Source organism: Oncorhynchus masou, chromosome 32 (assembly GCF_036934945.1).
Source record: "Oncorhynchus masou masou isolate Uvic2021 chromosome 32, UVic_Omas_1.1, whole genome shotgun sequence".
In the NCBI taxonomy this organism is placed as follows: domain Eukaryota; kingdom Metazoa; phylum Chordata; class Actinopteri; order Salmoniformes; family Salmonidae; genus Oncorhynchus; species Oncorhynchus masou.
In genome coordinates this window covers 32,871,393-32,898,914 of record NC_088243.1, presented here as the reverse complement: position 1 = coordinate 32,898,914, position 27,522 = coordinate 32,871,393, and the positions used below count along the sequence as shown (strand labels likewise).

The following is a 27,522-nucleotide window of genomic DNA, read 5'->3' as shown; positions in this document are numbered from 1 at the left end:
CTGACAGACGTAAATTATAGCGCTAGCATGCGCTTTGAGAAAAGAGGAGGTTCCTGAATAGTATTTTATTTATTTCTTTGTTTCCAGTAGAAAAATAATAACAGTGTTATATTTCACAGGGACTATATTTATTATCATTGTCCGCTCACGCAAGAAAACTGGATAAGATTACAGTAGGAATTCAAAAGCCAACGCGAAGGGGAGGAGGATGAAGCGGCGCAATGCGGACTGCAGCAAACTCCGGCGGCCGTTAAAACGGAACCGAATCACCGAGGGTATATACGGCAGGTATATGAAGGCTAGTGATGTTTTCTCACTGCTTTAAGGGTACTTGCTTCTAAGACTCCTTAATTGCAGGGTTGGGTTGTCAACTAATATCTAGCTAGCTAATAATAGCTACTGTGTCTCTCCTAATGTAAAATGTTACACTGTCACTCACATTCACGTAAATCCGCTAGGTAACAAGTTGTTAGCTAGCTAGCTATGTTGTGGATAGAATAGCTAGCTAGCTAGCTAGCTAGCTGAATGGAATGGTATAAATTCTCTTTGGTGTAACGTCGTTAGGTTATTAGCCAGAGATAGGCCCCAAGCCATAGCATGAGGCTGGTTTTGACACCTGCTTCAATTAGGCATGTCAAATAACGATATTTATCCCATATTGCGGTCTGAAGTAGTCAGTTAGCTAGGTAACTTAAATTAACTACAACGGGAGGCAGCAGCGTTATTTAGCCTCCTAGCTTGGCTGGATACTTATGGAACAGTTAGCAGGAGTTAATCACCCCTTTTGCAGATTATTTGCCAACTCAGTTGGTCAAACAAACCTTGCCTGCATTGCGCCCTGTCATTCAGATAACACTCATTGTAATTCAGACAGCAAAAATGTCGATGTGCATTAAAGGGATAATTCACGCAAATTACAAAATTATGCTTTCCTTTGTTTGTGACCACATTTTTATTTATTTTGTATTTTTTCCCATGTGGGTTACAGGTATAATATGCAAATTTATATAATCACTTCATATTCACCAGTGGTCTGCCACTCAAAAATAAAATAAAAACATCCTTTTATGATTACATTAGAGTAAAAAATGTATACACTGACTGTACAAAACATTATGAACATGATATAGACTGACCAGGTGAATCCAGGTGAAAGCTACAATCCTTTGAGGTCACTTGTTAATCAATCAGTAGATGAAGGGCTAGAGGCAGGAAAAATAATGATATTTTTTTTAAAGCCTTGAGATCATTGAGACATGGATTGTGTATGTGTGCCAATCAGATGGGCAAGACAAAATATTGAAGTGCCTGTGAACAGAGTATGGTAGTAGGTGCCAGGTGCACTGGTTTGAATGTGTCAAGAACTGCAACGCTGCTGGATTTTTCACGCTCTACAGTTTCCCGTGTGTATCAAGAATGGTCCACCACTCTTGTCGACACCATGCCCCAACGAATTAAGGCTGTTCTGAGGGCAAAAGGGGGTGCAACTCAATATTAGGAAGGTATTCCTAATGTTTTGTAAAGTCTTTGTCTGTTTGTGATATATATACACTGCTCAAAAAAATAAAGGGAACACTAAAATAACACATCCTATATCTGAATGAATGAAATATTCTTATTAAATACATTTTTCTTTACATAGTTGAATGTGCTGACAACAAAAATCACACAAATTATCAATGGAAATCAAATTTATCAACCCATGGAGGTCTGGATTTGGAGTCCACACTCAAAATTAAAGTGGAAAACCACACTACATGCTGGGCATGCTCCTGATGAGGTGGCGGATGGTCTCCTGAGGGATCTCCTCCCAGACCTGGACTAAAGCATCCGCCAACTCCTGGACAGTCTTGTGGTGCAACGTGGCGTTGGTGGATGGAGCGAGACATGATGTCCCAGATGTGCTCAATTGGATTCAGGTCTGGGGAACGGGCGGGCCAGTCCATAGCATCAATGCTTTCCTCTTGCAGGAACTGCTGACACACTCCAGCCACATGAGGTCTAGCATTGTCTTGCATTAGGAGGAACCCAGGGCCAACCGCACCAGCATATGGTCTCACAAGGGGTCTGAGGATCTCATCTCGGTACCTAATGGCAGTCAGGCTACCTCTGGCGAGCACATGGAGGGCTGTGCGGCCCCCCAAAGAAATGCCATCCCACACCATGACTGACCCACCGCCAAACCGATCATGCTGGAGGATGTTGCAGGCAGCAGAACGTTCTCCACGGCGTCTCCAGACTCTGTCACGTCTGTCACATGTGCTCAGTGTGAACCTGTTTTCATCTGTGAAGAGCACAGGGCGCCAGAGGCAAATTTGCCAATCTTGGTGTTCTCTGGCAAATGCCAAACGTCCTGCACGGTGTTGGGCTGTAAGCACAACCCCCAACTGTGGACGTCGGGCCCTCATACCACCCTCATGGAGTCTGTTTGAGCAGACACATGCACATTTGTGGCCTGCTGGAGGTCATTTTGCAGGGCTCTGGCAGTGCTCCTCCTGCTCCTCCTTGCACAAAGGCGGAGGTAGCGGTCCTGCTGCTGGGTTGTTGCCCTACTACGGCCCTACTGCCCTCCACGTCTCCCTACTACGGCCTCCTCCATGTCTCCTGATGTACTGGCCTGTCTCCTGGTAGCGCCTCCATGCTCTGGACACTACGCTGACAGACACAGCAAACCTTCTTGCCACAGCTCGCATTGATGTGCCATTCTGGATGAGCTGCACTACCTGAGCCACTTGTGTGGGTTGTAGACTCAGTCTCATGCTACCACTAGAGTGAAAGCACCGCCAGCATTCAAAATTGACCAAAACATCAGCCAGGAAGCATAGGAACTGAGAAGTGGTCTGTGGTAAACACCTGCAGAACCACTCCTTTATTAGGGGTGTCTTGCTAATTGCCTATAATTTCCACCTGTTGTCTATTCCATTTGCACAACAGCATGTGAAATTTATTGTCAATCAGTGTTGCTTCCTCAGTGGACAGTTTGATTTCACAGAAGTGTGATTGACTTGGAGTTACATTGTATTGTTTAAGTGTTCTCTTTATTTTTTTGCACAGTGTACATATGACTTATTCTACATTTTGTTGTTACAGCCTGAATTCAAAATTGATTAAATATATTTTTCTCATCCTTCTACACACAATACCCCATAATGACAAAGTGAAAACTTGTTTGTAGAAATGTTTGCAAATGTATTGAAAATGAAATGCAAAAAATATCTAATTTTCGAATTCACACCCCTGAGTCTATACTTTGTTGAAGTGCCTTTGGCAGTGTTTCCAGCTATGTGTCTTTCTGGGTAAGTCTCAGAGCTTTCCACACCTGGATTGTGCAACATTTGCCCATTTTATTATTTTAAACATTTTTCAAGTCCTGTCAAATTGGCTGTTGATCATTGCTAGACAACCATTTTCTGGTATGGCCGTAGATCTTCAAGTAGATTTATGTCAACTGTAACTCGGCCACTCAGAAACATTCACTGTCTTCTTGGTAAGCAACTACAGTGTAGATTTGGCCTTAGGTTATTGTCCTGCTGAATCGTGAATGCATCGGCATCTGGTGGTTTTCTAAGATGAATCAGGTTTTCTGAAAATATGGCGAGTGGTACTCAGTAAAGTTTGTGGCAAATCCAATACAACACATAGCACTTTTTATTCAGGACAAAAAGTTAGTTGCTTTACCACATTTTTTGCAATATTACTTTAGTGCCTTGATGCATATTTTGGAGTATTTTTTTTTTCTGTAAATGCTTACTTCTTTTCAGTCTCTCAATTAGGTTAGTATTCTGGATAGGGATGCACATTTCGGTACAATTTGCTGCCTGCTAAATGACCCTCATTAACTGATAAAAAAATACTATCAGAGATCTGATACTATGCATGCATACTGGACATTTTTCATTAAGAGCTTAATGGAAACATGCAACAATAGCAAGCCTATTATCTTACAGTCAAAAGGCTACAGCCTATTATTGAACGTCCAACTTCTGTGATTTAGTAGTTAATAAAACGTTATTTTCAAAAATGTGCCAAAATGCAGTTAGCGGAAATCACCTTTCTGAACAGCGCACCGAATGCAAGTGGTTCCATATGTGACCGAGATGAAAATCTCACTTAGAAACTTAGAGGGGAATCTAATAGTGAAAACTATGATGGGTTGGGTTGGTAATATGACTAGGATTGTTCCTTTGGTATCTGGACAGCGAAAGAAAGTTGATATGAAAACTAATAGAATAGGAGAGAAATGCTGGTTAATGGCATGAGGAAGTCTTCATAAAATAATTGCCTCCAAGTTTCTATGGCTGGATTTTCACAAGGCTACTTTGAAGCAAGGTAAGACATGCCTCATTATTTGTAGTGAAGGAAAACATTTAGGTTTCAAAGAATTTGTATTGCCTCAAGCTCACATTGCAAAGTGGTGGGCAATGTGCTGACAGTCAACGGTCAGCAGGCTAAAAGCCTATGCACTGGAATGTTCTATGTGATGTGCGCTTATAATAAATAAGATGCGTGACGACTAACGAAAATACACATTTAATTCCACTAAATTATACAAATTAACCCATAGACTGATAAGCATGACCGGTCAAATGTTAACATCCTTAATTGTGGAGTAACTACAATGGTAATCCATCCTCGGTTTTCTATCACAGCCATTCAACTCTGTAACTGTTTTAAAGTCACCATCGGCCTCATTGTGAAATCCCTGAGTGGTTTCCTACCTCTCTGGCAACTGAGTTATGAAGGACGCCTGTGTCTTTGTAGTGACTGTGTTTAATGCTACACCATCCAAAGTGTAATTAATAACTTCACCATGCTCAAAGGGATATTCAATGTCTGTTTTTTTAAATTTTACCCATCTACCAATAGGTGCCCTTTGTGAGGCATTGGAAAACCTCCCTGGTCTTTGTGGTTGAATCTGTGTTTGAAATGTACTGCTTGACTGAGAGACCTTACACCAGGGCTGCCCAAACCTCTTTCTGTCCTGTAGGTTTTCAGTCCAACCCTAATTTAGCATATCTGATACAGCTAGTTAAGGTATTGTTGAGCAGCTAATTAGACTGAAAACCCACAGGATGGTAGATCTCCAGGAAGAGGGTTGGGCAGCCCTGCCTTACACTATTATTGCACACAGCGAGTCCATGCAATTTGTGACTTTTAAGCACATTTTTCCTCCTGAATTATTCAGGCTTGCCATAACAAAGGTGTTGAATACTTATTGACTCAAGACATTTCAGCTTTTTGTTGTTAATTAATTTGTATACATTTTGAAAAACACAATTTCAGCTTTGACATTGTGGGTTATTGTGTGTAGGCCTGTGATACATCTCAATTTAATCAATTTAAAATTATTGCTGTAACAACAAAATGTCAAGTGGTGTGAATACTTTCTGAAGTGTGTCTCTCTCTCTCTCTCTCTCTCCTCAGTTTTCTCCTATCATAGCCATTAAGCTCTGTAACTGTAAATAATAATCTTAGCTAATGCCCAACTTTAGCTGAAATTAGTCTTTACAGAGTGAAGTATATTTGTTCCTTGACTAGCATCATTCATTCTCTAACTGTTGATAATTATGTTGTAACTTCTTATAGTAACTATCCACTGGCGCATTGGGAGAGAGTGAGGTGATTGCCATCTAAGAGCCAACATCATTTTTGCGGCAGTGCTGCCTGCCAGCAGTAATCTTCTCTGATTTAATAGAGCGATTTTCAAAGAGCTATCATGGTTAACTAACACATAGTAGATGCAAAGAATTGAATATTTACATTCATGCACTTCAAAATGAATTTTCCAACTGAATGAATTGTCCCAGAATGAATTAACTGCACTGCACTCCCACGTTCTATGAAAGAATGTGCCCACCTAATTTAGGGGACACAGTGAACAGTTGGGAGTTGGGGCCAATTTCATTATGAAATGTTTCCTTGGTGTTAAATAGTCTTGACATTTTTTTTTATATATTAAAGGATGGTTCAGATTACGAGATGCCAAGATCATATTTTTCCATATTCTCTTCCAAGTAAAGGGTTGTTCAGATTCACTGAGATCTGTGGACCATCCTTTTTTAATGGCTAGCTCAGAATATGCTCTTTCCAAAAGTTGTTTATATATTATAAAGCTCAGTTATTTCGGGAGCCCAGATCATTTATTTCTAAATCCCATCATTGGGTGGTTTGGTAGTTTGGTATTTCATGGGACTTCATAAGCTTGCATAGCTGACTTAAGTTGTAAATATAGGAAAAGGGAGTTGCCTAGTAATGTCTTTCAAATCGTGGAAGGTTCTCACAACCATGATATTGGCAGGGGTACGAATTCCACAAAAAGCCGCCCTCCAGATAGCAAGGCGTTATTGTGAAAAATTGGCATATTTGTATTTATTAAGGAGCTGCCAATGCAGCAGCTACTCTTCCTGGGGTCCAAACCCACCAAGACACTTACATCACAGACAAAACAAAATATAAAACAGTACATCATATAACATTACACTACTACATATGTATAATAGAACAATATTACAATGTGCGTGTATGTGCATCAATGCATGCTTTAAAATATGTCCAAACGGAGTACGCATTTGAGAAGTGCCCTCCATGCTCCATTTCGCATACTTTGATTTGGACTCCTACTCCGACCCTCCTGGGCTCCAATTTGCGTGCTCGGAGCACTGTAGTATGCATTTTGAGAAACATCCATTTTCTTATGCTGAAGGCAGCATCATAGCCATAGACTAGGCTAGGTGATTGTGGATGGATAAGCATACCTGAATATTAAGCCAGTCATAATGGGGTTATATCTGTTGACTCATGCCCTTGTGTTTTGGGTTTGATGTGATTCTCAAGTCTTGAGACCATGTATGTTGTTCTGGAAGGTCAAGATTTGTTTTTCCGGGCAAATGAATCCGCATCTCAGATTTGGCTTGTGTAGCTGGGACCTCACCTCATTGTAGGTGGCCCTCGCCTTAGCAGTTCGGCACTCAGGTCTGGGTAGATCTTCTCCGCCTAGGTCCGAGCTCCCCGATTCTGCTGTAAGCCAAACCATTTAACTTCAAAACTGTGTATTCATACAATCCTACAGCGAGAGCCATTCAAGGAGAGGACCAGCTTCTCCTGCCCAAACAGTTTTTTAAATTGTATTTATTTATTTTATTTAACCTTTTATTTAACTAGGCAAGTCAGTTAAGAGCACATTCTTATTTACAATGATGGCCTACCAAAAGGCCATCTGCGGGGACAGGGGCCTGGGATTTAAAAAATACAATAAAAATATAGGACAAAACACACAACAACAAGAGACACTACATAAAGAGAGACCTAAGACAACAACATAGCAAGGCAGCAACACATAACACAGCATGGTAGCAACCCAACATTATTGGGCACAGACAACCGCACAAAAGGGCAAGAAGGTAGAGACAACAATACATCACACAAAGCAGCCACAACTGTCAGTAAGAGTGTCCATGATTGAGTCTTTGAAAGAAGAGATGGAGATAAATCTGTCCCGTTTGAGTGTTGTTTGCAGCTCGTTCCAGTTGCTAGCTGCAGCAAACTGAAAAGACGAGCAACCCAGGGATGTGTGTGCTTTGTGGACCTTTAACAGAATGTTACTGGCAGAACAGGTGTTGTATGTGGAAGATGAGGGCTGCTGTAGATATCTCAGATAGGGGGGAGTGAGGCCTAAGGGTTTTATAAATAAGCATCAACCAGTGGGTCTTGCGACTGGTATACAGAGATGACCAGTTTACAGAGGAGTATGAGTGCAGTGATGTGATGTGTCCTATAAGGAGCATTGGTGGGCAAATCTGATGGCCGAATGGTAAAGAACATCTAGCCGCTCGTGAGGACCCTTACCTGCCGATCTATACATTATGTCTCCATAATCTAGCATGGGTAGGATGGTCATCTGAATCAGGGTTAGTTTGGCAGCTGGGGTGAAAGAGGAGCGATTATGATAGAGGAAACCAAGTATAGATTTAACTTTAGCCTGCAGCTTTCATATGTGCTTAGAGAAGGACAGTGCACCATCTAGCCATTCTCCCAAGTACTTGTATGTGGGGACTACCTCAAGCTCTAAACCCTCAGAGGTAGTAATCACACCTGTGGGAGGAGGGGCATTCTTCTTCCCAAACCACATGACCTTTTTTGTTTTGGAGGTGTTCAGAACAAGGTTAAGGGTAGAGAAAGCTTTTTGGACACTAAAAGCTTTTGTAGAGCATTTAACACAAAATCCGGGGAGGGGCCAGCTGAATATCAGACTGTATCATCTGCACATAAATGAATGAGAGAGCTTCCTACTGCCTAAGCTATGTTGTTGTAAATTGAGAAGAGCGTGGGATATAGGATCGAGCCTTGGTACTCCCTTGGTGACAGGCAGTGGCTGAGACGGCAGATAAAAAATTTAAAAAAAACTTTATACACTGCACTCTTTGAGAGAGGTATTTAGCAAACCAGCCCAAAAACCCCTCAGAGACACCAATACCCCTTAGCCGGTCCACAAGAATGGAATGATCTACCGTATCAAAATCTTTGGCCAAATCAATAAAGATAGCAGAACATTGCTTAGAATCAAGGGCAGTGGTGACATCATTGAGGACCTTTAAGGTTGCAGTGACACATCCATAACCTGAGCGGAAACCAGATTACATACCCGAGAGAATACTATAGACATCAAGATTTCCAGTCAGTTGATTATTGACAAGTTTTTCCAACACCTTCGATATACAGGGCAAAATAGAAATAGGCCTATAACAGTTAGGATCAGCTTGATCTCCCCCTTTAAATAAAGGATGTACCGTGGCTGCCTTCCAAGCAATGGGAACCTCCCCAGAAAGGAGAGACAGGCTTGGCAATGATAGGGGCAGCGACCTTAAAGAAGAAAGGGTCTAAACAATCTGAGCCAGATGTTTTTTTGTGGTCAAGTTTAAGGAGCTCCTTTAGCACCTCGGACTCAGTGACTGCCTGCATGGAGTAACTTTGTAGCGGGGCAGGGGAAAAAGAGGGAGAAGCATCGGTGATAGTCTCATTCAAATGGGTGGAAGTTGAGAGAATTTTTGACAGGCAAGGAGGCATGGCTGATTCAAATAGGAATCCTGACTTAATGAAGTGGTGATTTAAAGAGCTCAGACATGTGCTTCTTGACAGTAACAACCACATCATCAACATTAAGGGACATGGGCAGCTGTGAGGATGAGGGTTAATTCTCTAGGTCTTTAACCGTTTCTCAGAACTTATTTGGGTTAGAGAGAGAGAATTGCTCCTTAAAGTAACTAACTTTGACCTTCCGGTTAGCCTGATGCACTTATTTCAAATTTTCCTGAACGAGATCCAGTTAGCCTGAGAATGCGCGTGCCGAGCCTTTCGCCAAATGCAATTCTTGAGGTGGAGTAACTCTGCAAGATCACGGTCAAACCAGGGGCTGAACCTGTTTTTTAGTTCTCATTTTCTTTATTAATTTTTTAAACAATAGCATGGAAAATATTTAAAAAAGGTCCAAGTGTCTTGGACAGAGGGGATCAAGCTGATTCTATACCATTTTACAGAGGCTAGTTCATGAAGGAAGGCTTGCTCATTAAAGTTTTTTAGCAAGCGTCTATGACAAATCAGGACAGTTTGTTTCATTGAGCAGCCATTACGAACACAGGCTGTAAAACAGTGATCACTAAGGTCATTACAGAAAACACCAAACTGATACCTATTAGGATTATTTGTGAGAATAACATCGAGGAGAGTAGCCTTTTCTGGGTGTTTGGAGTCATACCTTGTGTGATTGGTAATAATCTGAAAAATAGTCCCATTGCTTTAGGACTTGGTCAGGTGGTTTAAGCATGTCCCAGTTTAGGTAACCAAGCAGGGCAAATTCAGACTTAGTGTAAGGGGCCAGAAGAGAGATTAGGACAGGTCGTGTACAGGCCGGTGCTGATGTAGGACGATACCACCCAGCAATAGTCAAGAAAGAGCTATTTGAAAGTTTTAAAACCAGCAAATCAAATTGTTTGGGGACAGACTTGGTGGAGACAACCGAGCACTGAAGGTGATCCTTGGTAAAGATTGCCACTCCTCCACCTTTTGGAAGATCTGAACACTCTTCATTAACCACGTCTCAGTAAAGACCAACACATCTGGATTGGAGCTGTGAACCCACACTTTAAATGTATCCATTTTAGGTAATAAGCTTCTCGTGTTCTAATGTGCAGAAAACCCAGGCATTTACGAGAGCAGAAATTAATGAAGCAGATACAGTGGGGCAAAAAAGTATTTAGTCAGCCACCAATTGTGCAAGTTCTCCCACTTAAAAAGATGAGGCCTGTAATTTTCATCATATGTACACTTCAACTATGACAGACAAAATGAGGGAAATAAATCCAGAAAATCACATTGTAGGATTTTTAATGAATTTATTTGCAAATTATGTTGGAAAATAAGTATTTGGTCACCGACAAACAAGCAAGATTTCTGGCCCTCACAGACCTGTAACTTCTTTAAGAGGCTCCTCTGTCCTCCACTCGTTACCTGTATTAATGGCACCTGTTTGAACTTGTTATCAGTATAAAAGACACCTTTCCACAACCTCAAACAGTCACACTCTAAACTCTACTATGGCCAAGACCAAAGAGCTGTCAAAGGACACTAGAAACAAAATTGTAGACCTGCACCAGGCTGGGAAGACTGAATCTGCAATAGGTAAGCAGCTTGGTTTGAAGAAATCAACTGTGGGAGCAATTATTAGGAAATGGAAGACATACAAGACCACTGATAATCTCCCTCGATCTGGGGCTCCACGCAAGATCTCACCCCATGGTGTCAAAATGATCACAAGAACGGTGAGCAAAAATCCCAGGACCACACGGGGGGACCTAGTGAATGACCTGCAGAGAGCTGGGACCAAAGTAACAAAGCCTACCATCAGTAACACACTACGCCTCCAGGGACTCAAATCCTGCAGTGCCAGACGTGTCCCCCTGTCTAAGCCAGTACATGTCCAGGCCCGTCTGAAGTTTGCTAGAGAGCATTTGGATGATCCAGAAGAATATTGGGAGAATGTCATATGGTCAGATGAAACCAAAATATAACTTTTATAACTTAAAAAAAAACTCAACTCGTTGTGTTTGGAGGACAAAGAATGCTGAGTTGCATCCAAAGAACACCATACCTACTGTGAAGCATGGGGGTGGAAACATCATGCTTTGGGACTGTTTTTCTGCAAAGGGACCAGGACGACTGATCCGTGTAAAGGAAAGAATGAATGGGGCCATGTATCGTGAGATTTTGAGTGACAACCTCCTTCCATCAGCAAGGGCATTGAAGATGAAACCTGGCTGGGTCTTTCAGCATGACAATGATCCCAAACACACCGCCCGGGCAACGAAGGAGTGGCTTCGTAAGAAGCATTTCAAGGTCCTGGAGTGGCCTAGCCAGTCTCCGGATCTCAACCCCATAGAAAATCTTTGGAGGGAGTTGAAAGTCTATTGCCCAGCAACAGCCCCAAAACATCACTGCTCTAGAGGAGATCTGCATGGAGGAATGGGCCAAAATACCAGCAACAGTGTGTGAAAACCTCGAAGACTTACAGAAAATGTTTGACCTCTGTCATTGCCAACAAAGGGTATATAACATAGTATTGAGAAACTTTTGTTATTGACCAAATACTTATTTTCCACCATAATTTGCAAATAAATTCAGAAAAATCCAGAAAATCACATTGTAGGATTTTTAATTTCTCATTTTGTCTGTCATAGTTGAAGTGTACCTATGATGAAAATTACAGGCCTCATCTTTTTAAGTGGGAGAACTTGCACAATTGGTGGCTAACTAAATACTTTTTTGCCCCACTGTATCGGAGCACAAGTCAGAATTTGGGCTAGCAACAGTAGATAGGCCAGGGTGTTCATGTACATTTCCAGATATCATCAACAGTAATACAACAAGACACTGCATAGGACATCTGAATGTGCATCAGATAGCAACAAGATCATATTGTACAGCAATTTCATCAGGTAACATGAATACAAAGCCAGCGAGAGGTGGTTAGAATAGGATGGGAGGCCAAAAGTCTGTGTAACAACAAATATAGAGTCAGAGTCCCGAGTGTGGGAACAAACCATCTGTCCCACGGTTGGTTAAAGAAAGTTTATATTCAACAAAGTATGCAGGAGTCATGGGGAAAATAGCAAAATGCACAAGGAATTGTTTTTATATATATATATATATATATACACACACACACACACACACACACACACACACACACACACACACAGTTGAAGTTGGACGTTGACATACACTTAGGATGGAGTCTAACTTGTTTTTCAACCACTCCACAAATTTCTTGTTCACACTATAGTTTTGGCAAGTCTGTTGGGACATTACTTTGTGTATGACACAAGTAATTTTTCCAACAATTGTTTACAGACTGGTTATTTCACTGAAAATTCATTATCACAATTCCAGTGGGTCAGAAGTTTGCATACACATAAGTTGACTGTGCCTTTAAACTGCTTGGAAAATGTCATGGCTTTAGAAGCTTCTGATAGGCTAATTTGACATCATTTGTTTCAATTGGAGGTGTACCTGTGGATGTATTTCAAGTCCTACCTTCAAACTCAGTGCCTCTTTGTTTGACATCATGGGAAAAAAAATATCTGCCAAGACTTCAGAAAAAGAATTGTAGACCTCCACAAGTCTGGTTCATCCTTGGGAGCAATTTCCATACGCCTGAAGGTACCACGTTCATCTGTACAACCAATAGTATGAAAGTATAAACGCCATGGGACCACGCAGCCGTCGTACCGCTCAGGAAGGAGACACGTTCTGTCTCTTAGAGATGAACATACTTTTTTTGCGAAAAGTGCAAATCAATCCTAGAACAACATCAAAGGACCTTATGAAGATGCTGAAGGAAACGGGTACAAAAGTATCCACAGTAGAACGAGTCCTATATCGTTAAACAATTTAAAGGCAATACACTGAATTAGTATTTGGTAGCATGTAAACTTCTGACCCACTGGGAATGTGATGAAAGAAATAAAAGCTGAAATAAATAATTCTTTCTACTATTATTCTGACATTTCACATTCTTAAAATATAGTGGTGATCCTAACTGACCTAAAACAGGGAATTTTTACTAGGATTAAATGTCAGGAATTAATAAACACCATAGCCAAATACATTTAAACTCTGTTTATGTCAACTTCTGACCTCAATTGTATATGTGCCTGGATTTATAAATCAGCCATATATACATTTAACAGTTAGGCTGTTGATTACAGACCTAATTAAGTTGGTTTCCTCTCTCATCATGTTTCTCAGACATTGAAGGCATGGGCTGTTTTTCTCATCTCGTAACTCCACTGCTGCCTCTGAATTGTTCTCAACACCAATATGCTGGGTAACATGGCTTTTATGCAGATAGCAACATGGTTTATTAAAAGGCGTCAATTCAACAGCACAATGTTTCAGAACCAAGGACAGTGACCACTAACTAATACGGAGAAAACGCATTTGTTATAAACTCAGCAAAAAAAGAAACGTCCCTTTTTCAAGACCCTCTTTCAAAGATAATTCTTAAAAATCCAAATAACTTCACAGATCTTCATTGTAAAGGGTTTAAACACTGTTTCCCATGCTTGTTCAATGAACCATAAACAATTAATGAACATGCACCTGTGAAATGGTCGTCAAGACCCTAACAGCTTACAGACGGTAATTAAGGTCACAGTTATTTAAGCTTAGGACACAAAAGGGGCCTTTCCACTGACTCTGGAAAAACACCAAAAGAAAGATGCCCATGGTCCCTGCTCATCTGTGTTAACTTGCCTTAGGCATGCTGCATGGAGGCATGAGGACGGCAGATGTGGCCAGGGAAATAAATTGCAATCCGTACTGTGAGACGCCTAAGACAGCGCTACAGGGATTGACTCAGCTGCATTGACTGTTACTTTTGATTTTAACACAGTTGACAGTGAGGGGACGTTTCTTTTTTTGCTGAGTTTTTAAAATATTTTTATTAGTGTTGCACCGTTTTGTTCTTATGTAATGTAACCATATACAATTTCAGTAGCACATGTCTTAAGCCCCGTTTCCATTGGCACTTTGAAGTCAACCCAGGTTGGGCTGGCCTTGGTGGGCTAGCTCAAATTGAATTTCTACTTCCCCCAGAAATGAGAAATGATGCTAGGTAGCCAATATGTGATTGCAGCTGGCCTCGCCAATGTTGCTAGCTATCAAGATGTTGAATTTATTTCGCCCCATAGACCTGCCAGTGCCAGCCAGACTCAGAGCCATGTATTTAGCTTGCTGACGTTAGCTAGCTAAATGGGTAGCATCACTGCTAGCTAGCTTAATTCCTACCTTGCTTACCATGGCATTAGCTATTAGCGAGCTGACCAAGCAAACCAAATAAGTTTGATATGATCTAGCTATCAATATAGACTGGCCAGCTGAAATTTCTGCTGGCTCACGTTAGCTAGCTCACTTGTTTCAACTCTGATTTGCTAGCTAACGGTAGGTGGTAGTTAGTATTCGAGGGCTGACTTCTCATAAAAGTTTGCATTGTGTAGTACAAAAATGAACGAAGGATCCAGCTATGGTGGTAATTTGTGTCATGTCTGACTAATGCAGTACTGCTTGTCCATTTGTTAGCTAACAGTAACAAGCCCAGACAAGCTAGCTAACGTTGTGTTAGCGAACTGTACGCTCTCGTTGGCTGGCCCTCGCTTCATACTCATCGCCAAACCCACTGGCTCCAGGTCATCTACAAGACCCTGCTAGGTAAAGTCCCCCCCTTATCTCAACTTGCTGGTCACCATAGCAGCACCCACCTGTAGCACGCGCTCCAGCAGGTATATCTCACTGGTCACCCCCAAAACCAATTCTTCCTTTGGCCGCCTCTCCATCCAGTTCTCTGCTGCCAATGACTGGAACGTTCTACAAAAATCTCTGAAACTGGAAACACTTATCTCCCTCACTAGCTTTAAGCACCAGCTGTCAGAGCAGCTCACAGATTACTGCACCTGTACATAGCCCATCTATAATTTAGCCCAAAAAACTACCTCTTTCCCTACTGTATTTATTTATTTATTTATTTATTTAGCTCCTTTGCACCCCATTATTTCTCTGTACTTTGCACATTCTTCCACTGCAAATCAACCATTCCAATGTTTTACTTGCTATATTGTATTTACTTTGCCACCATGGCCTTTTTTTGCTTTTACCTCCCTTATCTCACCTCACTAGCTCACATTATATATAGACTTATTTTTCTACTGTATTATTGACTATGTTTGTTTTACTCCATGTGACTCTGTGACTGTGTTGTTGTATGTGTCGAACTGCTTTGATTTATCTTGGCCAGGTCGCAATTGTAAATGAGAACTTGTTCTCAAATTGCCTACCTGGTTAAATAAATAAAAAATCAACCAATGGTCAGCTTGGTGGTTGCATAGTAACTGCGTCACCACCCCAAATTCTAATTGAGCTGGCACCAGTTGTGAAACTGGGCAGCGTTGGCCCGGGTTTCCCTTGATCCAGCTGGAATTTGAGAATTCCATTTGAGCCAACTCTAATTTGGCCCAAATTTGCCCTAATTTTAAGTGAGCGATGGACTGTGCCAACCCCACGGCCTCCACAATGGATTAGTCCACTCAGACAGTCTTTAATCCGACAGGTGTCTTGTACACCATGGACAATTTCTTTTGTGGGGGTGGGATACTGCTCAACCTAAAGAATTCTTGGTCGACCAAACAATCGACCAGTTGACTAAATGGAGTCAGGCCTATAAAAGACACAAGAATGAAGCTATACTGTATATACAAGGAGTAGCATTATCATATCAATGTGGAGGGATATGTGGTAATAGAGGTAGATGTGTACATGTAGGCAGATGTAAAGTGACTAGGCATCAGGATGCATAATACTAATAAGTAGTGTGTGTGGACTTCTTGAATGCATATAGCCAGTGCAGTGCAGGTAGTCAATGCAAATAGTCCATACAGTCTGAGTTGCTATTGATTAGCTAAGTCTTAATTGCTTGGAGATGGATGCTGTCTCTGAGCCTGTTGGTCCAAGTCCTGATGCTCTGGTACCGGTTGTCTGACAGTAGCACAGTAGCATAGAGAACAGTCTGTGGCTGGTTGTGGCATTGGACATGTTAAAACTCATACATTTCTTTCTTCTCCAGTACCTTCCTGTACCTGAAGTTCCTGGTGGTGTGGGCACTGGTGCTACTGGCAGACTTTGTGCTCGAGTTCAGGTTTGAGTACCTGTGGCCCTTCTGGCTGTTCATCAGAAGTGTGTACGACTCCTTCAGATACCAGGGGCTGGTGAGTTTGTCTGGCTGTGTCCTGGGTTGGCCTGACCGATCTGTGGTATAGACGAGGAGAGTAGGTCTATGGAGCCTCTGCAGAACAAGATCTGAGTCCTGCACCAGTGCGGCTATGTTTTCAAAATATTTACATAATGTTATTCCCCTCCAATTCTCTAGAGGTGACTCTACTAAGTCATTGATTGGGCTTTGATGTCTTTTGCAGATATGTTCTTGCATTTAATTGCCAATTTAATCATCACACAATGAAAAATTGTGATGTGGAGAATGTGACCCACATCTCTCTGGTTGTTTGGAGCGATGTGTTTTTCTGCCTTTTTGCAGAGCTCCTACTAACCCCACTCGTGTCTCCATTCTTCCAGGCGTTTTCAGTGTTCTTTGTGTGTGTGGCGTTTACCTCCGACATCATATGCCTGCTCTTCATCCCTGTACAATGGCTGTTCTTTGCTGCCAGTACCTACGTGTGGGTGCAGTACGTGTGGCATACAGGTAAGCTCTCTTCCTATTCACCTGCCTTTTAACAAGGAAAATACCTTAGTGGTTACAGTGAATTAGTGTGTGGCTGAGGAACGGATTAAATGGAATGGGATTTGATTGATATTTGATACAATTCCGCTCCAGCCATTACCACGAGCCCGTCCTCCCCAATTAAGGTGCCACGACCTCGTGATATGACCCCTGTATTGCACTATTTAAGCCTAGTTGTAAAGAAATGGGACTGGTGACAGGAGTTTCACAGGAGGGTGACTCTTCAAGAATGAAAAAATACCATGATTTGGGGTTTTCCACAAAATGTTATCCATAGAAGGGTTATTTGGAGGAAGGATTAATGACATATTTGACATTTTAATCTTAAAGCATAAATGAGAAATAATACATTATTTTGTCATTGGAGTATTAAAGCTGCAATAAGTAACTTTTTGGGCGACCCACCTAATTCACATAGAAATGTGTGTTATGCATGTCATTCTCATTGAAGAAGCTGCAAATCTGTTCTTTGTGTGCCATTTCAATGCTTCTCGTTTTTAAGTTGAGTTTTTTTGTCTTATTTACTTTCCGTTTTGTACACCAGCTTCAAACAGTTGAAAATACAATATTTTTGGTTATTGAAAATATATTTCAGAGGTTTAGGTGGTACAATGATTCTCTACACTATACTGGCCTTTTTGTCACATCAATTGAAATTAGGTGAACTATTAGAATTTTTACAGCCATGAAATGGTGGAACGATTTCTGCATAGTGCATCTTTACTACACATTCATTATTCACTACTCTGTGTTGGTGAATGTGCCTGTGGTTATTTCTGCCCAGGTGACAATGGACAGGGGTTATCTATTCTCTATCCACTGATTCTGTTTGTCCTGCTGCTGATGTAATTATAGTTGGCCTGGGACTTTTCCATAAAGCCAGTGGGTTGTTTGAACGTACTATGAGGGATCAGCCATGGTAAAGGGGGCTGGCTTGCTGTCTCAGCCAACAATCACACATTGAGTCATGTTAGCTCTGGAGAGCTCTTTATTTTCTTGTATGCCTCACTGAAAAGCTGTCCTTTTGTGGTTGTGTGTGTGTCTGTCTCACTTTGTACTTGTCACTCAAGCTGATCTACCCTGTTGCTGTTGTGATGTTTGTGTTCTTGTGGGAGGCTGCTTTGCTGACCACAATGTAAAACCTTGTTTCATGTTTGGAGAAAGTAGGTCTGCATGGATATTTTTCATGTGGTTATCTTGACCATGTACCGTGCCTTCAGAAAGTATTCACACTCCTTGACTTTTCCCACATTTTGTTGTTACAAAGTGGGATTAAAATTGATGTAATTTTCATTTTTTTGTAAAAAATGGATGCTAAATAAAACTCTAATAGCTGTATCTTGATTAGATAATTATTCAACGCCCATGTTAGAATCACCTTTGGCAGCAAATACAGCTGTGAGTCTTTCTGGGTAAGACTCAAAGCACTTTTCACAACTGGATTGTGCTACATTTGCCAAATCTGCCAAATTCTTCAAGCTCTGTCTAATTGGTTATTAATCATTAATAGACAACCATTATCAGGTCTGGCAATAGATTTTCAAGCAGATTTAGGTCAAAACTGTAACTCAACCATTCAGGAACATTGACGATCTTCTTGGTAAGCAACTTCAGTGTAGATTTGGCCTTGTGTTTTAGGTTATTGTCCTGCTGAAAGGTGAATTCATCTCCCAGTGTCTGTTGGAAAGCAGACTGAACCATGTTTTCAATGTGCTTTGCTCATTGTTTTGTTTTTTAAATCCTGAACCTCCCCAGTCCTTAACAATCACTCTGTCAATTAGTTAGTATTGTGGAGTAACTACAATGTTGTTCATCCATCCTCAGATCACAGCCATTAAACTCTAACTGTTTTAAAGTCACCATTGTCCTCATGGTGAAATTCCTGAGCGGTTTCCCGTCTCTCCGGCAACTGAGTTAGAAAGGACGGCTGTATCTTTGTAGTGAACGTGTGTATCGATACAGCATCCAAAGTGTTAATAACTTCACCATGCTCAAAGGGATATTCAATGTCTGCACCAATAGGTGCCCTAATTTGCTAGGCATTGGGAGAACCTCCCTGGTCTTTGTTTGAAATTCACTACCTGACTGAGGGACCTTACAATTATCTGTATGTGTGGGGTACAGAGCAGCCGAGATGAGGTAGTCATTCAATAATCATGAAAAATACTATTATTGCAGTTAGTCCATGTAACTTGTGTTTTTTTTTACTCCTGAACTTATTTAGGCTTCCCATAACAAATGGGTTGAATACTTATTGACTCAAGACATTTCAGCGTTTCATTTTTGTAAAAATGTATAAAACCTTATTCCACTTTGACATGGGGTATTGTGTGTGTGTGTGTGTGTGTAGGCCTGTGACAAAAAAACTCTGAATTTAATCCATTTTCAATTCTGGCTGTAACGTAACAAAAAATGGAAAAAGTCAAGGGATGTGAATATATTCTGAAGGCACTGTATCTTGACGCCTGTAGTTGTGTGATTATCATGACCAGTAGTCTATTTTCTGTTCTCACACTTTTTTTTTTTTTTTTTTTTTTGCTTTCACAGAGAGAGGGGTCTGTCTCCCCACAGTGTCTCTTTGGATACTATTTGTGTACATCGAGGCAGCCATCCGATTCAAAGACCTGAAGAACTTCCATGTCGACTTGTGTCGCCCATTTGCTGCACATTGGTAAGTTGTTAAAGGAAATCTCCACCAAAAAATAATATTTTGGTATTTGTTTCATTAGTCCATTGTTGATATAGTCCCAACATGTTTTTCATGTCAGCAATTAAGATTTCAAGATATGTAGCATTCAAAATACAGAAATCTGGGCCAGATTGGTGGAATTTTCCTTTAAATCAAGTTTTTGTCCAAGCTCTGGAGGCTGGTCTGTGTGTAGGCTATCTGTGGGGAAGAATCCTTCTTAGAACCACAGGCCAAGCAGGGGATGGGATTGTTCTGCCCCATTGACTTTCAGAAAACAATATTTCTGCTTGTTAGGCATAATGTACACGTAATGACTGCTAGATATCCTCCAAGCTCAAAAAGAGAACACGATTGCATGCTGGTTTCATTCAGTGTGTAGAATTATGAAAAATATGATCTTCTAAGATGGGGTTTCGGGAATATTTCTGCCCCAGATCTGTAAGGTCATATACACCATTTATAATCTAAGTACTCTTAAAGACCTCTAAGTGGATTTAGATGGCATGTATTACACGCTGTTATGTAGTAATGCAGGATATTAAGGCTTGGAATTCCTCTAGCTTTACATACGGCAGTAATGTTCATCTCCAGGCTTTTTTTCATAGTACCTATGCTTCTTTTTTTTAATGTATTTTATTTTACCTTTATTTAATTAGGCAAGTCAGTTAAGAACAAATTATTATTTTCAATGACGGCCTAGTGGGTTAACTGCCTGTTCAGGGGCAGAATGACAGATTTGTACCTTGTCAGCTCGGGGGTTTGAACTTGCAACCTTCCGGTTACTAGTCCAACGCTCTAACCACTAGGCTACCCTGCCACCGTCTCAACTTGTGAACCAGTTTCTTGGATACATCAGGCAGGATGAGTTGTCTGAACTTTGTTCTCGATCAATCTCTCTGTAGCATTGGCTACCCGGTGGTGACGCTGGGCTTTGGCTTCAAGAGCTACGTCAGCTATAAAATGCGCTTAAGAAAGCAGAAGGAGGTGCAGAAGGAGAATGAGTTCTACATGCAGCTCCTGCAACAGGCCCTGCCCCCAGAGCAACAGATGCTACAGAGACAAGAGAGGGAAGCTGAGGAAGGTGAGATGCACGCATGCCTTGCAACAGATGCTCCAGATACCATTAGAAAAGGATGTGGTTCAAGTGATGATCCAAGTGATCATCACTTGAACTAATAAATATGTACAGGTGAAGTCGGAAGTTTACATACACTTAGGTTGGAGTCATTGAAACTCGTTTTTTCAACCCCTCCACAAATGTCTTGCTAACAAACTATATTTTTGGTTAAGTCAGTTAGGACATCAACTTTTCAGTAAGTAATTTTTCCCATAAATTCCAGAAAATTATGTCATGGCTTTAAAAGCTTCTGATATAGGCTGGCTGACATAATTTGAGTCAATTGGAGGTGGACCTGTGGATATATTTCAAGGCCTACCTTCAAACACATGGGAAAATCAAAAGAAATCATCCAAGACTTCAGGAAAAAAAATTGTAGACCTCCACAAGTCTGGTTCATCCTTGGGAGCAATTTCCAAACGCCTGAAGGTACCAGGTTCATCTGTACAAACAATAGTACGCAAGTATAAACACTATGGGACCACACAGCCGTTATACCGCTCAGGAAGGAAACGTGTTCGATCTCCTAGAGATGAACATACTTTGGTGTGAAAAGTGCAAATCAATCCCAGAGCAACAGCAAAGGACCTTGTGAAGATGCTTGAGGAAACGGGTACAAAAGTATCTACATCCACAGTAAAATGAGTCCTATATCGACATAACCTGAAAGGCCGCTCAGCAAGGAAGAAGCCACTGCTCCAAAACCGCCAAAAAAAAATGTCCTCTGGTCTGATGAAACAAAAACAGAACGGTTTTGCCATAATGACCATAGTTATGTTTGGAGGAAAAAGGGGGATGCTTGCAAGCCGAAGAACACCATCCCAACCGTGAAGCACAGGGGTGGCAGCATCATGTTGTGGGGTTGCTTTGCTGCAGGATGGACTGGTGCACTTCACAAAATAGATGGCGTCACGAGGGAGGAAAATTATGTGGATATATTGAAGCAACATCTCAAGACATCAGTCAGGAAGTTAAAGCTTGGTCGCAAATGGGTCTTCCAAATGGACAATGACCCCAAGCATACTTCCAAAGTTGTGGCAAAATGGCTTAAGAACAACAAAGTCAAGGTTTTGGAGTGTCCATCACAAAGTCCTGACCTCAATCCTGTAGAAAATGTGTGGGCGAGCAAAGAGGCCAACCTGATTCAGTTACACCAGCTCTGTCAGGAGGAATGGGCCAAAATTCAGCCAACTTATTGTGGGAAGCTTGTGGAAGGCTACACAAAACGTTTGACCCAAGTTAAACAATTTTAAAGGCAATGCTACCAAATACTAATTGAGTTTATGTAAACTTCTGACACACTGGGAATGTGATGAAAGAAATCAAATCTGAAATATTATTCTCTACTATTATTCTGACATTTCACATTCTTAAAATAAAGTGGTGATCCAAACTGACCTAAGACAGGGAATTTTTAATAGGATTAAATGTCAGGATTTGTGAAACTGAGTTTAAATGTATTTGTCTATGTAAACTTCCGACTTCAACTGTATTTAATCTCTCTCCTTTCTGACTTTCACCCTCCATTCAGCTGCAGCAGCTAAAGGGATATCTGAGGTGGACTCCGCCCCAGTCTCACAGAATGGGGCACTTGTCGGTAAAAAGACGCCAGCACCGCTACCGGAGCTGGAGTACAGAGAAAAAGGGAAAGAGGGCCGCGAGGCCAAGAAGCAACACAATAGCATCCTGCCGTCATCGGTAGACTCTAAACTCCAGGAGATGGAGTACATGGAGAACCATATGAACAACAAGAGACTGACCACAGAACTGGTGGGTAGCACAGAGAACCTGCTGCTGAAGGAGGAGAACTCCTCTTCCTCCTGCTCCTCCTCCTCATCCTTCTCCTCGAAAAACTACAAGAACGCTAGTGGCAACACCGCAATTAACTCCTCGCCCCGCGGACACAGCGCCACCAACGGCAGCGTCCCCTTGTCCGCCCCTTCCTCCTCTTCCTCTGGGAAGAAGCAGAAGTGTGCAGTGGGGAAGGGTCCAGCAGCGGGCTCCCACAGGGACTCAACAGACAACTGCATCCCCAACAATCAGCTGAGCAAGCCTGAGGCGCTCGTACGGTAAGAGCACTTATATACAGATGCACATGCTGTATGCATCTGGTTGAGCTGGCTGAAGGTGCTCTTATGATAAGAGCATATTATATACGTATAGCACACTTACCTGGTTAAGCGAGTTTAACACGCACCCATTAGAGAAGTCTACGGCACTAGTACAGTAGAGAGAACACATCATCCAAACACAAACAGCTGTGCTTGCTTGATGCCACACACACACACACACACACACACACACACACACACACACACACACACACACACACACACACACACACACACACTCATTAAGGCATCCACGTGCTTCCCAGCCGGAACAGTTCATGCATATATTATGACATTTTGTGACGTTTTGGTCTTCGGCAAGGGTTTCTTCGGTTGTTCGTGCACATGCCATTTTTTTAATCAAGGCAATCTAAAGTTGGTAGCCAAATTCTACGCCCCTTCGTCGGTGATTGGTCAACAGTAGGGATTCTTCAATGAAGTGTTCAATGAGAGACTAATTCATTAGTTTTCATGCAAATGTTTTCACTTGAAAAATACTATTGTACTATTGGTGTTTTTCAAGTGAAAGACTATTTAAGGGAGTATGCGAGCACACTCGTTTGGTTCGTCTAGCCAAAGCATGTTGAATGTCACACCTGGATGCCAGTTCTCATATTCTCAAAGTATTAGTAACTTGCTGATACATGATGGCTGCATGGGATGCTTCCCCTTACAGATGTTATGTGAGTGTGGAGCCAGTCCCTGACACCTCAAACTAACCCAGGCTCCAGATAGATAGGTGTTAAGTAGAGCTGTTTCCACTGTGTGGGCTGGAGTGTGAGAAACTTGGACTGTTAAAATATATGGTTTGCCACAAAATGATGCTGACTGAAAAGGAGAACCTTGAGTTTAAGATGGCTGTGTCAGCCTGTTTTGTGTCTGAAGTTGTTCAGCTGGGTATAGAATGTGAGAAGAAAGTCAATTTTGGTGTGACAAGTTGTCATGGTGTTCAGGGTAATACACATTCATATATACCCTGCATTTGCCACACTCTGACGAGTGGATTCCCTGGCTAACATTATTGGTACACTGTGTTTTTGTTGTACACAAATATGGCTGAATAGACACTTGGCTAGCACGTTTCTTATTGGTCAGATGTTGCTTTTTGCATTGATTGTACACTCATAATGATAACAAATATGTGGATTTCTAGTATTTTTAGCCTTTGTTTAAAGAACTTCTGACTCCAAAGGAAAAAGTAAACCGACCAAAGAACATGTTCCAATTTCCTTGAATTTGGATTTTGAATTTGGATTTGATTTTGAATTTAGAACTGTAGGTTAAAGAAAAGCAAGCACTTTTGAAGTGAGAACTTAAAGCAATAACCGTAGTAAAGAAAACAGTTGCAGTTAAAACAACAATTTGGAACATATTGAAAAAGAGAAACCACCAGTGACAATCAATCGGCAACGATCTGATTGGCCAAGGAAAACAACTGACAATTGACTGAAACCCTAAAACATCTGTCAGTGAAATGGCCAACCGGCACAATCTACCATCAGCAGGAGGCTTTGACAGCAGAATAACAGGCTATAGCAAAATGCAAACCATTCAGCAGCAGCAGAACATAAGACAGGTTAGAAATTAGCTAAGAAGTACAAAGATTGCCCTACTGAAACAGCAGATGAAACCAAGGTAAACCTTTTTACCAAAGACTGGAGAAATAAAGGAACTGTGGATGATACAAAGCTACTATATGCACTATGCAGAAACATCATGTCCTGGGTGGCAGTAGCGTCAAGGTGAGAGAAAGGTGGCATCCTGTGACTGTTCCACGTTGAAAGTCACTGAGCTCTTCAGTAAGTGTGTGTTTGTCAGAGGGGTTGGGAGGGGAAAGCAGAAGAGAAATTTCCATCTCATGCACTAATAAAGTACATCTTATTTGAAAATTGTCTAACTCCTCTCCTCCCTTTCCCCTCTGCTTCTCTTCCTCACCATCCCTTCTTTCTCCATGTATTTCCTTCCACCTTCAAACAAACCTTGCAGGCTGGAGCAGGATGTAAAGAAGCTGAAGGCGGACCTGCAGGCCAGCAGACAGGTGGAGCAGGACTTGCGCAGTCAGATCGGCTCCCTGAGCAGCGCTGAGCGCTCCATACGCTCTGAGCTGGGCCAGCTGCGACAAGAGAATGAGCTGCTGCAGAACAAGTGAGTGGCACAGGTCAAAGGTCATACATGACTGGATCATATCACCTGCTGGGACTAGGATCAGGAGCTTTTTCTTGTCGGGTCACGTAGTCAGGAAAAACTAGCTGGGACCGAAGGTCATAAGGGTTATCATACAGCTTTTTTCATGTAAGCTCAAGAGGCTAAAAACACTGGGTTTAGCTTGGAATGCCCTCGTCGAAATGACTTTGTCCAGGGTCAGGAAGAGCTAGTTTGAAATTTAGTGATAACTCTGTGCTAAGACATTCAGGAGTGGGGGAGGACTGACATGATGGATTTTCTTAAATCATAAATAATTAGTGAAGGTTATGGATGAGGATCCAGTCTATTGCTCGTCTCAGTGCATGCATGTGAAAGCTTGAGTCTCTGGCAGGCTTCAAATCACAGCAGTCCAGACTAGAGCAGAGGGAGCACTTAGGCATCTGGCTGCTTTAATTGTCCAATTAAGTCATTATTGACCAAATGGGATTCCTGTGTGTCCTAGGTGCAGAATCGCATTAGTGGAAACCAAGACTGTTGTCAGGGCTTGCTTGGTTGTAGCTAGATATTTTCGAGTTGCGTCAGGGACAATTCTATAATTTTAGCTAACCCCTTTCCCAACCTTCATTATCCTAACCTCCTAAGCTGCTACAAAAAGTCACTTCTGCTCGTCAAAACCGGCAGACCTGTCCTGAGAGCAGTGTGAAGTATCCACTAATGTGATACAGCTTCGTAAGTGAGGACCACCCTAATAGGGCAGTTATCATGTACTTACAGACACAAACTTCAGTTATGGCCAGTTAATCACGTGACGCAATTAAAGGGGAGGTGACAGCCTACCCCTAATGACCAGCTGATTCCTATTCAATCAAATCAGAGCCTGAATTCACTCACTCATTCATTCTGTCTGTTGGTAGAGACTGGAGCACAAGGCTCTGTTGGATTATGTTAGTATAAGGATTACTGAAGTACTGCAAAATGGTTGGACTGTTGGCTTGGTTACCCAACTGACCAGCCAACCTGTCATCTAACTGACCATACTCCACAATGCATAGACTTAGTGGTTACTTACACTCATGAACATGGTTAGATTTTAGTACTATTGTTCTCACACACACACACACACACCCTGGGGTGGGATGGAGTCCCACTAGCTCACATGGTCTGTGGCTGCTGTGTGTGTGCAGGCTCCATAACGCTGTCCAGGCCAAGCAGAAGGACAAACAGGCTGTGGTCCAACTGGAGAAGAGGCTGAAGGTTGAGCAGGAGGCCCGCACCAATGCAGAGAAACAGCTTTCAGACGAGAAGAAACGCAAAAAGCTGGAAGAGGCCACCACAGCTAGAGCCGTCGCACTAGCAGCAGCATCCAGGTAATAGTTCCCCATAAATAATCTGCTATCAGTTGTTGTTAGCCAGTTTCAAGCTATTCCCTGCTGTTAGTATAGGTGTGATCCCTCTCTCTGTCTGCTCCACAGGGGGGAGTGCACAGATACGCTGAGGAGGCGGATCACGGAACTGGAGACTGAGTGTAAGAAGCTGACCATGGATATCAAGCTCAAAGAAGACCAGATCAGAGAGCTGGAGATGAAAGTACAGGTGAGGCTCACTGTTCAGTTAAGACTATGTATGTATGTTTTGTTGGCGGCCTTTTGACGTCAACATCAGTTTTGGTTAAAGTAACGCAAAATGTTAACTCATGCACACCTGCTGTACACTGGCACACCGACAATGCCACTTGTACTGATGTTCTCTCCCTCTCTCAGGAGCTCCACAAGTATAAAGAGAATGAGAAGGACACGGAAGTGCTGATGTCAGCGCTTTCGGCCATGCAGGATAAGACCCAGCACCTGGAGAACAGCCTGTCTGCAGAGACCCGCATCAAACTGGACCTGTTCTCAGCACTGGGTGACGCTAAGAGACAACTGGAGATCGCACAAGGTCCGTGTTCAGCCTGGGTCCAGCACCTTTGCAATACTGCCTCAGTCCCACCTATCTCCTACTGAATGTGATTGATGTAGAATAGATTGCATGACAATATGAATGTCTAATCTGAAAGTTTCTTGCTGGGTGTGTCTGTCTCCTAGGTCAGATCCTGCAGAAGGACCAGGAGATCAAGGACCTGAAGCAGAAGATAGCTGAGGTGATGGCTGTCATGCCCAGCATCTCCTACACAGCTGACAGCAGCAACATGACTCCTGTGGCCCCCCACTACTCTTCCAAGTTCATGGACACCAGTCCTTCCGGCCTGGACCCCAACGCCTCTGTCTACCAGCCCCTCAAAAAGTGAACGCTCCTCCCATCCTCTTGTTTGTTTTCAAGCCCACCTCCAGATCTGCTTGTCATGTCTGCGGCTGAGAACTTTTTTTTTTTTTGGGGGGGGGTCTGAAGGATGTTGTATTGTGACTGTATTTGTTGTAGTTAAAACAAAAAAAGGTCTATGGGACATCTCATGTCGACTAGGAATTCCCAGTTGTGTTTCTGCTTGTAAATGTCTAGTGATACCTCAGAATTGGGCGTGGATCTTATCTAGGGTGTTTCAGCCCCCCCCCCTTCCCATCTACTCCACCTGCTACCAGTTACTTGGTCTCTGGCCTAGGGATTGGGTAATTTTGGTGTCGATTTC

The 27,522-nt window shown here is 42.1% G+C and overlaps 1 protein-coding gene across 1 annotated transcript; it reads left to right on the top strand.

The window, feature by feature from the left end:
• maco1b (macoilin 1b) lies at positions 1-27,260 on the top strand. Its single transcript, XM_064953947.1, has 11 exons — positions 1-288; positions 16,169-16,310; positions 16,675-16,801; positions 19,388-19,511; positions 20,432-20,610; positions 22,178-22,715; positions 24,744-24,902; positions 26,087-26,269; positions 26,375-26,495; positions 26,663-26,837; positions 26,984-27,260. Exons 1-11 carry the CDS (start codon positions 209-211, stop codon positions 27,184-27,186), a joined length of 2,031 nt encoding a protein of 676 aa, XP_064810019.1. The 5' UTR covers positions 1-208; the 3' UTR covers positions 27,187-27,260.
• Positions 27,261-27,522: the final 262 nt, after the last annotated feature.